At 40.7% G+C, this 16,755-nt stretch overlaps 1 protein-coding gene across 1 annotated transcript; it reads right to left on the bottom strand.

The window, feature by feature from the left end:
* Positions 1–144: 144 nt before the first annotated feature.
* noxa1 (NADPH oxidase activator 1) lies at positions 145–15,237 on the bottom strand. The gene is made up of 16 exons (XM_047590889.1): positions 15,050–15,237; positions 13,566–13,754; positions 12,601–12,683; positions 10,140–10,248; positions 9,356–9,490; positions 7,101–7,208; positions 5,902–5,961; positions 5,774–5,811; positions 5,544–5,682; positions 5,167–5,235; positions 4,594–4,681; positions 3,889–3,995; positions 2,050–2,207; positions 1,538–1,646; positions 1,033–1,156; positions 145–893 (listed from the first exon to the last, which is right to left on the bottom strand). The coding sequence occupies exons 2-16, from the start codon at positions 13,737–13,739 to the stop codon at positions 799–801; spliced, it is 1,596 nt and encodes a 531-aa protein (XP_047446845.1). The 5' UTR covers positions 13,740–13,754; positions 15,050–15,237; the 3' UTR covers positions 145–798.
* Positions 15,238–16,755: the final 1,518 nt, after the last annotated feature.

Raw genomic sequence — 16,755 nt, 5'->3', positions numbered from 1 at the left:
GAGATTAAAAGTGGTCCCCAAATCATCGTTTTCCACTCATAGCAGTACACTGCTCGATTCCCATGCATTAATAGTTTGAACCAAGTGGATTTATAACCCTATGGGATAATCAATGATGCCACTTAAACTTCAATAATAAACTTCTTAAATCTTTGATTTTAGCAACTTTTTAATATTTGACTTCAGCAAAGGTGTTATTTCGGATATAGTTTGCATTACATGGACCAATATAGGACCAATACATATACATTTCATTTCCCCTGCATTCCCTTGCATTCTTTAAAACTTCAAAACTTCTCTTTTCATTGTCTGTGTATATAAACTGCTTTCCTCGAAATAACATTTGCTTAAATCTTCATTACACAATTAACGAGGAAACATTGGGGTTCAGCCAACTGCTTCAGGACCTTAGGAGAATAACTGACCATATCAGCAACATCAGAAAAATATATTGTGAGCTTCAGTAAGTTCAGTATAAACTCTCATTTGCATATTATAGGATACAACATGAGTCTTGTAGTGATGGCATGGTAAATAGAAACAGGAAGGGACAGCAGATGTAACATGAATGTAGTCTTTGTATCAAACACAAAAACTGCATTATTTTCCTTTAGGGCTCACACATAGCAGCGTGCAAAATCCTCTCTTGTCTCTCTTGAAATTGTAGGTACTATGTTTGTTTTATTCTCCTTCTCAACCAATCAGCTTGAGGGCTTTCAGGTTCCTCTGGGACCTGGAGTTACAGGTCAGTGAGTTTGTTAGAGATGCCAGCCAGAAACACGTCTCCATTCAAACCTCCTAGCTCTCGTTGATATCGTTCTCTCTGTAGGCAAAGCAGCTGGGGAAGATGCCAATATTTCCTGCACAGTGTCCCTCCAGCCACTCATCGTTAACTACAGTCAGAGTGAGAGAGAAAGACACAAAGAAGCAGTGAACGTCTCTCGCATGTGAACAGACAGTGAAGCATCGTGAAAACATTTCCAACAGGAGACTGAAGAGTGGTTCACTATTGACCAAGACCTGAAGTCTCACCTTCACCCAAGATGTCAATGGTTTCTCCTTCGCTGAACTCCAGGTCCTCTGGGCCCTGAGCAGCATAGTCATACAGCGCCACCATCTGGTAGAGGATGGTACGATTGGCCAACGGGTCTTCAACCTGAAACACATTAGCACAGTTCCTTAAGTCAACACATTTTTAATGTTTTCTAGGGAAAGTGACTGTTGTTGTCTAAACTCTCTCTAAACTAAGTTAAGAAAGTTCCTTACTGTTTTAGATGCTTTTACTTGTCTGTCACTAAATGCTCCACTGTATTTACCAGTTTACTGTCAGTTTGTTTGTTGAGGCAGGACGTATATGGGCACTTTTTCAAAGCTCTTAACTGTAAACATGGCTGCTCCTCTAAATGCGAATCAAATTTTCTGCTTCCATTGATAGTGGGGAAATTATGTCCACTGTTGACAACCCTTGTATCCTGCAACTAATGGCACTTTTAAGCCCTGATGTACTCTTAAAGCACTGTTCAGTTTAAATCCTTACCTGGCACCACAGAGTGGTTCTGCCGGCCTCTGCTATCTCTTGTATAGTGCGGCCCGGCTGCTCTTCCCCACCCAGTGGTGTTAGCACACGGGATCCATGCTGCCTATGTCTGATGAGAGAGAGGGAGAGTGGTTAATGAGAAGTGTCAGTGGGGAAAATAGCTGGGAAATGGGGAAGCAAACATGGGGAGAGGATGGAATGGAATGGCAGATAAATGTCACATGACTCTTAGCTTTGAAGCTCTCCTGTTCTAAAGTCAATTGATAAATGAAATGGCTCTGTTGTTATAAATCCTCCACATGTCACATTATGCTTCTGGATTGTGTTTTCAGTCCACGGTGATGCCATGTATCTATGGAGCTGCTGCCTCAGTGTCATGCCTCTTTTATTTTCATACAAAATATATTGGAGCCGGGGGGTAGAGTGGACAAAGAAAAGCATGTTTTTAGAAATGAGCCCACCACTTGTTGAAATTCAAGGAGACAGAAGTGGGTTGGCAGGCTTGCAATTACCTGAGGCGCAGCTGTGATGCTGGCTGGCCCAATTTCTGTGCGATTTCTTCCTTTAGTTCATGGTATGGTTTGTCCAAAGGGACAGACAGAGCCACAGTGTATACGTAGTGGACCTTCACCACCACAGAGTCCCCCTCGGCTCCTTGAGGTGAGACATTCTGGAAACAAAGGGCAGAAATACACTTAATAATAACAGATACTACCAATCCTATAATTCTGACTTGTATTGTGAACACATTTTAATCAGCATTCAGTGCACTTCCAAACATTTTTATTATACAGTCCAATAATTTCTGCAGACTACTTGTCAAACCACTTATCAGTCTGTCCATGCCGCATTTCAGACTGCTTTACACAGAAAAAAGTCAAAGTCTGGAAAAGGTTACAAAAGCGAAATAGTCTGAGAGGTCACTAAAGAATTCAGGGCAAATTTTAAGCAACTAAAAGCCTCTCTCATGTTGACTAATGTTAATATTCATGAATCCAGGAGAACACTGAACAACCATGGTGTTCATGGCAGAGTGACAAGGACAAAGACACTGCTCTCCAAAAAGAACCTTTCTCCCAGTCTGTGGTTTGATCAGCATTATGTGGACAAGCAAGAAGACTATTTAAAAAATGTTTTGTAGACAGATGAGACCAATGTTGAATGGTTTGGTTAAAATGAAAGCAGATGAATCAGCTCTGTAATCCCAGCATCAGAACCTCACCCCCTCCAAGAAACACAGAGCTGCTAATGTCTTTGTTTAGGCCTGTCTTGCTGCATCTGGGCCAGGATGGCTTGCTCTCATTGATGGACGAACAAATTCTGAATAATACCAAGTTCTTCTGTCTAAAATGTTAGGACATTTGTCTGTGGGCTAAGTGGTTAAAGAAGTGGAAGTGGAAATGTTGTGTAAGGACCTGAAACATGAACTTCATGTGAAGAAACCCACCAACATCTCAGAACTGAAGTGGTTCTATACTGAAGAATGGGCTAAAATTCCTCCAACTCACTGTAGACAACTGATCAGCAGTTACTTTTTTGTTGTTGTCTTTGCAGCACTTGGTGGCCATAGCAGATACTGAAAACATATCACTTTCTTCAAGAGGCTTTCAAGGCCTTTCTGGGAGTCTGCATGTTCTCCATGTGTCTGCATGACTGCGGTTTCCTCCCACCTCCAAAGACATGTTTGTTAGGCTAACTGTTGTGTGTGAGAGTCAATGTTTGTTTGTCTCTGTGTTAGCCTTGTGATGGATTGGAGACCTGTCTGAGGTGTACCCAATGACAGGTGGGATAGGCTCCAGCAGAAGACTAGAAGATGAGATGTATAAACTACTGTAAGTCCAAAATATCTAATTGTGTTACGTACATCAGATAACACAACATACAGTATGTTGTACATGGTAGTTAAATTCATTAATCTTAGTCATTAATTGTACAGCTTCTGGTTAAGAAGAAACATGACATGACAAAGCAGGTCCGCTGCACTCTGAAAAAACAAAAAAACACCCTGAGTATCCCTGACAGAATGATAGCACCATTTCTTGGCAATGTGGAGCAGGAAGTCCATTAGTTGCTTTGTTTTCAGGTCACTGTGGCACGCAGAGACACAAAAGAATATTTATATCCTAAAGTTGAGTACCTCTGCCTCCCCTGAGCGTCACAGTGACTTAATCGGGACACATCAGCATTCTCCTGTTAAGTTCAACCTTACAAAGCAGTTTCTTTTACACAGTTATTCTATATTAAGATCAGTAGAGAGAGGAAGAGAAAGAAAGGAAAGGAGACTGTGGGAGTCTTAGGTTCGAGGAAATAAGCTTCGGCAGATGAATCTGGTCTTTCAGGAGAGGATGTACCTGGTTGCTGGCTGCGTTGGCTGTATACTTAGGAGGCTCAGAGGCTGCCGGTGGTGCGTGGGTGGCAGTAGTGTAGGACGGTGGTAGAGTGTCTGTGGTGTACTGTACTGTGGGGAAAACACAGTAAAGGTACAGCCTGAGCACACACAATATCAATATAATGGCAGGTTAGACAGATAGATGATGACTCTTTGCTGCAATGCAACTTCTGTGGTTCTTCGAACATTAATTCAGCGATAATGGAGATTACAGAGCACAGCCACAGCTGAGATGAAGCTACAGTTCTCCTACATCTCACCCCAGCAGCTGTGCTTAAACTTTTAAATACAGAGCTAGTGTCCAGCATATGAATTTAGCTGCAAGACCACTGGACTTGGCATGGTCAGATATTCAAAGCTGTGAGGTTATAGTGGAAACACATCGACAAACCCAGGCTGGTGGAAAGGGTTTGCTATTAGTAAAGACAAGCTGGTCTCTAAAGCTGCCTCAAATCTTTATTAGTTTTACTCTAGGTATCACCAAATTACAAGGGCGAGGACTCAACCAGAATAATCAACTGTAACCATTTGGTGAAGCAACAGCGCCAAATAGACCACATTATAAATATTACTGTTTAAAAAGAGAAGGTGTTTTGCTGGAGATGAGTGCAAGCAATAGGATTTAAAGTAGAGTAGGAGGACCAGGACCAGTGTGATTAATTTTTACCCCGCGGAGGAGCAGTGTGGCTGGTCTGGGACTGTGGTCGAGTGGGTGGCTTGAGTCCTGGCGGGAGTGGGATCCCACTGGGAACTCTCTGTTGAAGAAAGTAAGACAAAAGTGTAAGTGAAACAGAGTTTTCCTTCCACGGGGGAAAAAACAAAAACAAAACATGGATATGTGATCCCAGTAGAAGGTCAGCACTGTAACTCTTCTCTGGCTAAAGGACCTTGGATGGTCTCAGATGTGAGGTATAGATAAATATAGATTGCCACTATTCTAGAGTGAGGCTGCAAAACGACTTGTTTAGAAACATCAACAGAGGTAGGCTGATACAATTTAAATTGCCAGTGCTGCTTCAGCTGAGCACCAGTCCAGCAGGAGGCGCCCTTAGTTCTGAAGGACAGAACACTGTACACTCAATCTGTTACATGTCATGTGCATGACTCTATGAATCCAAAATGAAAAGAAGTTATCTACCCTTAACACTACAAGAGAGCCATCTGAACACCTTCCACTTGCATCACATTATTTTTGTGACAGCCTTTATGAATTTTTGTGCATGAACAAAAAATACATTACATCCTTCTTTCTTCCTTTGGACATCTTGACATCTACAGGTTCAAGCAGGGACACTGGCAGGAGTCCTCTCTAAAAATAAAGAATAATGTCAAATAATATGCATGATAAAGAAGTCAAAATAATTACAATAATTATATGTCTGTGTATTAGTTGCATGGGGCATATATTATCAAATACATCACAAATGTTTTAGCTTCTTCTGCTGCCTCTAACTGGTCATAAATAAATTAAAAATTAAGTTGTTGTTCTTTTCCAATTTGCAATGCTGATTTCATATAACAGGTTATAAAGTTCCAGCAGTTAGGGCTTACAACAGTGTGAATGTCAGTATATAAAGTTTGCTTCCTATCTTCACCTCATTAAAGATCTCTCCTCACCTGTCCGTCATATATGACGCTTGTCATCCCATCTCTGTCCTCCTCTCCGAATAAAAACACCATGGCTCCTCCCGGCACAGTCAGCTGTCCCGGGCCCCGAGCCATGTAAGGAACCCGCATGCGCATGTATCTGGAATCCCTAACGGATATGAAAAAATCAGTAATACCCTCACATAATCATAACATTACCTGCCTCTCAGGTATTAGATACGATTTTGCATAAAACTTACTGAGCTCCATCCATCTTGGGCTCATAGAAACCAGGTTTCTGTGCAGAAGACAGAATGACAATCAGCAGTTGTACAGATGGACGGAAGTGGCTTCGCTTTTATAACAATGACAATGTGTTCAGACTTACCTGCAGCCTTAGAGGTTCAAAGCCTCCAAAGTCATCATTGGGAATCATGGAGGAAATCACCTGTGGTACAAAATTAGTTTACATTAATGAGTACCACATCTGTATGTCTGTGTGTGTGTGTGTGTGTGTGTGTGTGTGTGTGTGTGTGTGTGTGTGTGTGTGTGTGTGTGTGAGTATTTCATGACTCTTCCAAAGTAAAAGCCATTAAAACCAAATGTTAGACACAATAACAACCTATAAAAACGAGTTCAATTCACAGTCCCAAATTCTCAGAGGCTAGAATGTAATCAGACAAATGAACACAATCAATAATAAAATTCAGATTTTCAGTAGTTTGTAGGCATTGCCTGTGAGATTCAGTTAAGATTTCATCAAGAAAACTCTCTTGTAGTCCATACACTAAACTTCCCATGCCGGTTTCAGGCGAAGTACTAACCAAACTCCTCCTGTAAATTTAATCAGAGGATGTTGGATGCTGTACACACACATTTGGTGGGAAAAGGCTGTGATGATACTATAATGTTGTCTATAATACTTTAATACTATAATGTCCATGCATCATAGTCATAGCACCATCTGCTGGCAAGAGGAAGCAAGTCTTACGTTATATATAATCTGATTGACAGGAAATTTAAATGTTGACTTCTACACGTGATATATAGTAATGAGACACATTAACGGACAAAGGAAGTAATATGTAACTCCTTTGTGCAACATCCAATAGGAGTACAAACTTGGATACATAAACCTGTGGTGTAACTGTTGACTGTATTAACAAGGGTGTATCTGGTTGTATCTGCAGTATTATCAATGTGACAAAGGTACGTCGGCATTAGCCTGGTGTAGAGACTCAATAAGAATAGTGGATGGATTGGATTTTATTATGCAATCAATACAGAGAAAAAAATACCTCTGCATGCAATTGGATAGTCCTCCAACCAATCAGAGGCTTGTTGGTGCAAACAAATTAATACCCACAGTGCTCAGGTGACATGTAATACTAGGTCGCTGCCGCTCTTCTGTCCATAAAGCCATGCCCAAATAATAGGACTGGCCTGGCAGATCTTTGATGGAGTGCAATCAGTTCCTAACAAAGGGGTTTCAAGCCAGTTTTCTGCCACTAAACATTTGTGGGTAGTGGATGTTCACATGGTTTCCAGGATTCGTTGGTATAATTCGAGCTATGTAAGGCACCTTACCTTTGCCTTCCCCAAGAAGTCTCTTTGCTGCAGCTGCTCCACGTCTTGCTTCCTGGGACGAAACACCACACCCTCAGATACCGTGAGAGGAGCCAAGACCTCCTTACTCTATTATCAAAATCACAGTACAGAGTTCATTTAAATACTTTAAAAATTTTGATTATTATGTTTTTATTGAAAAATTGGCCATTTACACCTAAAAACCAATACAATATATATATATATATATATATATATAGAGAGAGAGAGAGAGAGAGAGAGAGAGCTGGTGATAGTTATGAAAAGATCAGGTAGAATCCCTGTAATCACATTTATAAAGCCAAAGTTAACTTTACAGGTCTCTGTTCCAAAAGCCTGGAATTGTGCACAGGTTGATCAGCCTCATATTCTGACGTCCTTTCTTTGAAAAAATGAAATCTTTTTTTTTTTTTTAATTAGTTTATTTCATTAACAGAATAAATGCTATGCAACTGTTGCACTGGGGGAAACTGGGGGTTCAGTGTCTTGCTCAAGGACACTTGAGCATGTGGCACATTCAGGTATGGAACCACTAACCAACCCTCTGGTTTGTGGGCAACGAGCTCTGCCTACTGAGCCACAGCTGAATGTAGCCCAGCAGGCAGAGCGTCAAGGTAAACTCTTGTAATCCTGTCTTTATTTGAGCATGAATTCTTGCTTTCCATTTATTTGTGTAGTTTAAGGGACTCATGTTAAATAAAGGAAAGGATAAACAGAGATCTCTCAGATCAAATGCAAAGTGTTCTATGGAACAACACTTCCACATGTTGCGCAGACTGAAACATGTCTCTGCCCCAGACACCAGCTGCCTGCTCTTGTCTTATTTCCAAGGAAAGTGCAGCTCCTCTCAGTCTAGTCAAACCACATTCTGCGCTGTAATCCAGGCATGTCATGCACTGATTTTATTGTTTTTATTGCTTTCATTGGTTTATTGCTTTTTAATTGTTTTATGACTTATTCTTATTGAACCCATGTACAGCCCATTGATTTAGCTCTAGTTGTTTTTTTGTTGATGTTTTTCTAGGTGCTGTATAAATAAATCTGAGTTGAGTTGAATTGACACTTGTTGTTTTTGTACTGTTTTGCAGCTATCATTTGGTTCTGTTATATTTTCATATCAGAATGCCACATGTCTCTGTTGCTGCTTTTTCTCCTACCTTGGACCACTTTTAGTTAGATACTGACCATTGCAGACCAGAAACACAAAGAACCGCAACTGTGGAGATTCAGTGACTCAATTTTCTTGTGATTCGAATTTAGTCCTTGTCAATGTCGCTCACATCCTTCCACTTGAACATTTTTCCTGCTTCTGACATCAACAAAATGTTCCTGCGCTTTTTGATATATCTACCCACTGACAGGAGCCATGATTACCAGATAATCAGTGTGGTCATAAAGTGATGTACACCACATCCCTCATCGGCATCTACTGCTGATCCGTGCATATGTGCAGAGATTTCTAATTCATAGCTGAGTCCTAGTTCAGCTCTGAATAACATATTGCACAGGCATTTTAATACTCCCCTGGCCCCTCCATGTCTTATTTTATTGCAGATTTTATTCAACTCTATTCAAAACCAAATTTATAACCAGCATGCACAGTTGATTTGATGTTATATTTCAGGACTATGGATTTCTTATTCATCAGTGAGTCTCGGTTAAGCCCTGAATAGCATGTCCTTCTTTTCACTTCTCCATACAATGGTCATAATGGCTGATAGGTGTATTTTAATTTCTACACGTATATCTGGCCCTCCTGTTAAAACATTAAATAGGGAGCGTCTTCAACTTTGGGGGCAGTGTCTTACTTGTGGATGTAGTTTGACATGTGGACAAGAGGAAGCTCAGAAATACCAGCTGAACAACAAACAGTGGTTCCGATTTTCCCTCAGTTTTCCTCTTATTTAACCTCTGTACGTAATTCATCCTCATTTTCTTTTTATCAGCTGGAAGGGATTTGGCATTCATTCTAATTGGATTTCCCCTTTCTTTTCAGCTTTCGTGATAAACAGTACATCAGCCTCGCCAAATGGAACACAGTCAGTGATTCAGTGTTTTCCAGGAAGTTAAACAGTCCCTTGCATCGCTTCTTTAACCAGGAAACTTTCCCACTATGGAAAGCATCTTTTCATCCTTGTTAAGTTGCCAAGTATGGAAACTGCAGAAATAAACAGCGTAAACAGTCCAAGAGCAAACATGCTACCAAAATGTCTGCATTTTGTCTGTGAGGCACTCACCGCAATAGTGTCGAAAGCCCCCTCGATGATCCCCCCTCGTCCTCCTCCTTTCTCCTGGGAGGCCGACATTAGCACTTCCCTGGCCTGCTCCCACTGGCCCATTCGAGAGTAGGCAGCTGCTGCGTTGTATAACACCTAAGGGACACAACAAAATTCGCATTTCATCCCCATCCCATTAATATATTCATGTTATCTTTGGAGTTGTGAAAACCTCATTATGGGGATTTAATAGCATCGTTAGTAAACAGGGATTTGGTGATTACTTAACTAAAACTTGTTTTTTTCTAAATGTGCTCTTGGAAAAACAAGTCCCCATGCTCTAGAGTTTTAGGAGGCTGGAGGAACACTTGTCTGCTACAACAACTTAAAAGCAGCATTAATTTTCCATTATGCATCATGGCGTTACAGATGGTGGAGCAGAAAATGAGCAATGCCTAAAAAGAAATTACCCATTTTGCGGCAAGTGAACAACAATGATACAAACTATTGCTTCATCTCTGATCCCCTCTATCATGTTACTGATTGGTGTCACACTCAGATGCATGCATTTATAAACTGTAAGAAATATGTGAGGTTGCGTAACGTCTTCTTCAGCCTTCATCAATAGGGCTTTGTATGCTCCCAGGTGCCCGAGACGTTTGAACCCATGACACGGCACATTTCTCTCAGTGTTGACAATCCACTGTGGACTGCATGTCTCGCTGGAAGCTGAGGTGTCCCTGTGTGTGAATGCCAACTGCTGTGTGGCACTGTGTGTTAGTGCGTGAGTAGCTGAATGTCACACCTGCCAGCTGTAGAGCTTGAATCGTAGACCCAGCTGTCTGTAGTCAATGACCATGTTACTTCTCATGTGCTTCTGGGCCCAGATACAGTCTGATAGAGCCTCCTCTAGCCTGGAGAGAAGCAAACACAGGAAAGGATCAAGCAATTTTTAAACACGAGGTCCTCACATATGCATCCTGGAACTTTACATTCATTTATTACAAAATAGTTCCAGTTAAATTCGAAAATTGCACTGGTGGAGTTGTGCTCAGCAGTTGTTGGATGAAGGTAACACTAAATTTACAATGTACACCAGTTCCAGGGGAGGCCATTGGGGTGGATGGTGGGCATGCAAAACTCAGAAAGTGGGGGGTTACCTGCAGACAGCCACATGTGCCTTAGGCAACAAAAACACAGCATTCATTCAGCAGTCATGATTATTTACTAAAACTGACCTTCTCAAACCATGCCAGCATCCGAACAGAACCATGGAGACCTTCATTACTGATGTATTCTGACTCCAAGGAAGATACCGCTTAATATGCAGCTAATATTTTGGTACAATATACAGTGGGGGAAATAAGTATTTGATCCCCTGCTGAATTTGTAAGTTTGCCCACTTCCATAGAAATGATCAGACTCTGGTTTTTATGGTTGTTTACTGGTTATGGGTATAGACAGAATATCAGTCGAAAATGCATAAAAAACACACAATCTAAAAGTTATAAATTGTTATGTATTTTATTAAGGGAAATAAGTATTTGATCCCCAAGCACAACACAAGTCAGTACTTTGTAGAGAAACCTTTGTTGGCAAGCACAGCGATGAGACGTTTCTTGTAGTTGGTCACCAGGTTTGCACACAGCGCAGGAGGGATTTTGGCCCATTCATCTTTACAGACAGTCTCTAAATCCTTCAAGTTTCTTGGCTGCCTCTTGGAAACTCGGAGCTTCAGCTCCCTCCACAGGTTTTCGATCGGGTTAAGGTCTGGAGACTGACTAGGCCACTCCATGACCTTAATATGCTTCTTCTTGAGCCACTCCTTTGTTGTCCTGGCAGTATGTTTTGGGTCATTGTCATGTTGGAAAACCCACCCACGAGGCATCTTCAGTGTTCTTGCTGAGGTTTTTGTCCAAGATGTTACAGTACATGGCTGCATTCATTGGCCCCATAATGCGGTGGAGTTGCCCTGTACCCTTTGCTGAAAAAAAGCCCCAAAACATGATGTTTCCACCTCCATGCTTAACCGTGGGTATGGTGTTCTTTGGGTCATACTCACGTTTTTTCATCCTCCAAACACGGCGGGTCGAGTTAATGCCAAATAGCTCAACTTTGGTTTCGTCAGACCACAGCACTTTCTCCCAAGCCTTCTCTGAGTCATTTAGATGTTCACTGGCAAACTTAAGGCGGGCCTGTACATGTGCCTTCTTGAGCAGGGGGACCTTGCGGGCACTGCAAGAGTTCAATCCATAACGGCGCAGTGTGTTGCCAACTGTTTTCTTGGTGACGGAGGTCCCAACTGCTTCCAGATCATTTACAAGCTCCTGCCGTGTTGTTTTAGGCTGCTCCCTCACCTTTCTCATCATCATCCTCACTCCATGAGGCGAGATTTTGCGGGGAGCTCCAGACCGAGGACAGTTGATGGTCCTTTTATGGGTCTTCCACTTGCGAATAATGGCACCAATAGTTGTCACCTTCTCACCAAGCCTTTTGCTGATGGTTTTGTAACCTATACCAGCCTTGTGCAGGTCTACAATCTTGTCCCTGACATCTTTTGACAGCTCTTTGGTCTTGCCCATGGTGCTGTAGAAGTTGGAATGTAAGAAACTGATTCTTAGAGCAGGTGTGCTTTATATACATGACGAGTTAAGATCAGGAGTATTGGTAATTAGTTGACTGAGCACAGCTGTGTGCCACATGCGCACCAGCCAATCTGTAGGAGCCTGAATTCTAAGTGAATTGTTGGGGATCAAATACTTATTTCCCTTAATAAAATACATAACAATTTATAACTTTTAGATTGTGTGTGTTTTTTATGCATTTTCGATTGATATTCTGTCTATACCCATAACCAGTAAACAACCATAAAAACCAGAGTCTGATCATTTCTATGGAAGTGGGCAAAATTACAAATTCAGCAGGGGATCAAATACTTATTTCCCCCACTGTATATATATATATATATATATAATGCCAAATGTATGATATTTAGTAGTTTCTGGGATTTCAACTCCACTCACATAATAAATGAAAAACCTGTTCATAACTGTATATAATTTTGGACTTATCATCTGCCCCCTGGTGGATTTATCTGGCAATAGTAGGCTTTTGGCAGCCTTTTCCAAAATGAATATCTGCTTTATTGAAGCGACCTGTAACTACTTCATACTTTTTACATTCTAAAGACATTTTCTGTGCCTGTGACATTTGTGTGACAGTTCAGTTTGACTAGTTACATATTGGGAATGTTTGCCGCCTCCTACCTCTCAACCTGCATCATGACTGCTGCTCTCTGGAAGAAGCCCACAGCAAGACGTTCATCCTTGGCAATGGTGAAGTCTAGAGCCTAGACATAACAGAGGAGATAAGATGAGGTCTCGTAAAACACTGATGACACACTATATTACATACTTACTATTTTACTACTTTGCTGTAGACATTGAACACTAGTGGTATACATGCTGAGGTACAGTCATAGTTAGGAAGACTTGTAAATGTTTTTTTTTTGTTTTTTTGTTAGGCTACAAAACATATAATAAGCAAAATAAGAGAGCTTTGTCATAAATTAATAGAAAAGTTTTAGTAAAATTAAATATTATACAACAAGAAAAAAGATTCAATAAGAGATTAAAAATAAGAATAAAAATTGCTGCAGCATTGTAAAAATAATTAACACATTTATGTTAGAGAAAAAGACTTTGGCTAAAGATAAAATTTCACTTTATATTTCAATTCATTTTATCTATATAGTGTCAATAACTTAAACACACTGACATCTTTAGTAAAGGATGACAGCTTTATACAATCTGAAGAAAGTTTTGCATGATCAGAAGAGAATCAAGTGTTCAATTTTGTTTATTATCTATAAAAAACAGATAATGTAGCAACCTTTGGTGAAGTGACATTGCTTCTGTCATGCAGCTAAATCATTTCAGAGTCTAGTTGACTTTCTTTGATCCTGTGAAACTGCTCACTTATATGTGGTGAGTTGTATATTCACAGTATGTATAAATGAGTATAACTATTACTAGTGGGACAGATTGTCTTATCTGAACACACAGCTCTTTAGTCTCGATATACTATTATACTAGTCAGATATATCCCAGATCTAAAAAGACAATTGCACTCTGCTGGTATCATAGTTTCATTGAGTTCATTTCATAAACCATAATAAAAACAGTTCTTCGTTATAACTAACAAGCTCTTTACTTCACTTAACGTTACGTACCCTCAGGGCCAGGTCCAGCTGCCCCAGGGCCAGGTGAGCTGAGGCAGTGTTGAACAGCGTGTAAGAAGAGGGTTCTGTGATCTCCTCAAGTTTGGCCAGAGCTCCTTCCCAGTCCTTGGCATCAATGGCCTGCACCGACTCATGCCACAAGCGCAGCAGCTCAGTGTAAAGCATTCTGAAGAGGACAGGCTGGAGGACAGCAACATAAAGGCACACAGACATACATTTATAAACTGCCGGTTTAGAATTGTTGTAAAATTGGATAATCATTATTATTATTATTTTTATTTATTTATTTATTTATTTTACATCTGAGCTTGAAATATTTGAATTAACAGAAAGATGAGATGAGATTAGATGTTCTTACACTTTCACTACCAATTTCTGTTCCTGTGACTAAAACTGGTCCTTAACTGAAGAGGGTGCCAAAGGTCCTAGAGATCATCGACCCACAACCACAGCACAGATTTAAACAGATGTTTAAATATTGATATATTATCACTACTTTAAAGAGTCACGAAGGTTTCTCTGATGGATTTACAAAAATAAAACAGCGCCACGATGTCCCATGAGTAACCTAAGCTATGTCCAAAACACACAGAAAAACTAAGAAAAAAAAGAAAAACTGGCTTAACTGAAAAGAACTAAACTCATACTGTATTAACAAATCTGAACGTAACGTCTCAGCTGCACTCTGACACACACTTCACTCAACAGCAAACATGCCTCAGCCTTTCCTCAATCAGCAGGAAATAGATCTGAACTTCCTGAAACAGGTAACGATAAATGTGTTCAACTTTCTCAGTATTATACCACAATTTCCCACCATTCATAAACCCGACTGAGCACTGAATATAAAGACAAAGACAACACATTTTTGTAAATCAAAAATGTTTCCCCCCTCACACACAGGCTTTCCATGGATGATCACTGATGTTTGACATTAACCCTTTTACGTTCCTGGAACACATGGTGAGTATACGGAAAGTAACAAAACAAACACATGTGACACATTAAACATAAAATGTGATTTTTAATTAATTTTTAATCTACAGACGGCCAAACCCCTTTCCCTCTGAAGTGTTTTTAAAGTACAGTATCTATGGTTTTTAGTTTTTTGTTTTGTTTTGCTGCAGAAATTAAATGTAATCCTGATTGTTTTGTGTTGTTGCAGTAAAAATATAACTCAGTATTAAAATATAGAAATTGAACGAGGGGAATATGGTCATACAAATTAGAGAGTGGAGCAGAAGGTGGAAACACAGTCTAAAGTAAAGGTAAAAATATATGAATTTTAAAACAGAGAAAAAAAGTGCTACAGGGAAATGTGTTGTTAATATTTAACACAGATTTCCTGGAATGCTTCCTTGTACTTTATCCACTCCTTTTTAGTGTATGCAGCTCAGCTCAGCTCTGCTCAGCTCACAGTGCCTTAATAGATCTTTAGTAAAACGTCATGAACTCTCCACACTCCTGTGGCTTACCTGTGGATCCCGAATGAGAGACTGCTGAGAGTTCAGTGTGTGGTCTGCCTCTGTGCCGCCTGTGTTTCACACTGTGCCAACAGGGAAGTGTTACGAGTAAGAAACCGGCCTGCTCAGGAGTCTCCACCCATTTGCTACAAGGAAGTCCTCGATCCACATTCCCTAGATAGGACGTGGAGAGCCACACCGGTTCTGGAATTCACCTGTTAATGTGGCACGTACGCATGACAGTTACAATACACTATTCATGATCCACCCAGTGTTAAGTCAGTACACCTGTTTGATCATCTGACCTCCAAGGGAATGGTTTCCCGGCTCTTAACTTTATTTCTTTGTTACTGTTTAAACAATAACAAAGGTTAAAGTTTCTGTGTATAATGCTAATGCTCTGTAAGGTGACATAGTTTCTGAAGTTTACAATAATAGAATAGTTTTCATCTCCTGAACATCCATCCATTATCTATAATGGGGAGACTGAAGCCCATCCCACCCGTCAATGGATGTAGTGTATAATTCCAGAGAAAAATGCCAGAAAGAAGAGAAAAAACTTCAATGCTCACCCTACTGGGTCAACCTGCTGTCCAGGTTGTGTTTTTCTGTTGATGTGCAGCAGTGTGGTATCATGACCTCAGCGTGGCCCTGCCCACCAATCATAGAGGCAGCTCAACAAAATACATTCTATACTAAAATCAAAAGAAATTCCAGAAAAAAAAAAGAAAAAAATTAAGAAGAAGGTGACAGAAATACATCAGAGTGAGAAGAGTTACAAAGCTATTTCTAAATCTCTGGGGGCTCCACACATCAACAGCAGGTCACATTATCATCAAATACAAAAGACTTAGTGAACCTTCCCAGAAGTGGCAAGAAGTAGCATTCTTCCAGGAAGTCACAAAAGGAACAAGCAGAGACTGCGGGCGTGTCTCTTACCTCAATAAATCACTGTTCAAGAAGCCACTGTCTGAAAGACACAGAGCAATAATAAGAGTCTGAAAAAGTTTTATTGGCCAAGTATGTATGCACATACAAGGAATATTACCCCAGTGAATTTGGAGGATAATCTTCTCTGCAGACCTGATTGTTCTCTTCAGTCTGTCCCTGTCATGTCTTGAGACAGATTCAAACCAGACTGCAATGGACATGGTCAGGACAAACTGGATTATTATTATTATTATTATTATTACTGTGTAGAAGATGATCAGCAGGTCCTGGGGCAGGTTGAACTCATGAGTTTCACAAAGGGGTCCCCTTAAGTGTAGTCTTTAGTGTACAGGTAGAAGATCAGTGAAGAGAGAACACACCCCTGGGGGATGCCAGTACTGAGAGTCCGGGGGCTGGATGTGATGCTTCCCAGTTTCACCTGGTGCCATCTGTCAGACAATGGGGTGGCTTGGGTTGCAGGTAGGCCTTTTGTGATGGAGATGGTGGGCGGAGTGACAGGAGTGAAAGTCCTTTCAAACCTGGAGTATTCATTGAGGGTCCTCAGCCAGGCGGGGGCTCACAACAAGGGAGGACGATCTCCTGTGGTTGGTAATGGTCTGCAGGCCTTTCCAAACTGCAGAGTCGTTGGTAGAAAAGCGGTCCGTCAACTTTTCAGTACAGTTCCTCTGTACTGCCTTGATCTCCTATGTCAGCCAAAATTTACACATGCACCCTTCAAGAAAATCCCTGAAACTGACGCTGAAATAAACTAAAGAAATGCTTTCTAA

Source organism: Mugil cephalus, chromosome 8 (genome assembly GCF_022458985.1).
Source record: "Mugil cephalus isolate CIBA_MC_2020 chromosome 8, CIBA_Mcephalus_1.1, whole genome shotgun sequence".
Lineage (NCBI taxonomy): Eukaryota > Metazoa > Chordata > Actinopteri > Mugiliformes > Mugilidae > Mugil > Mugil cephalus.
This window is presented reverse-complemented; position numbering and strand designations above follow the sequence as displayed.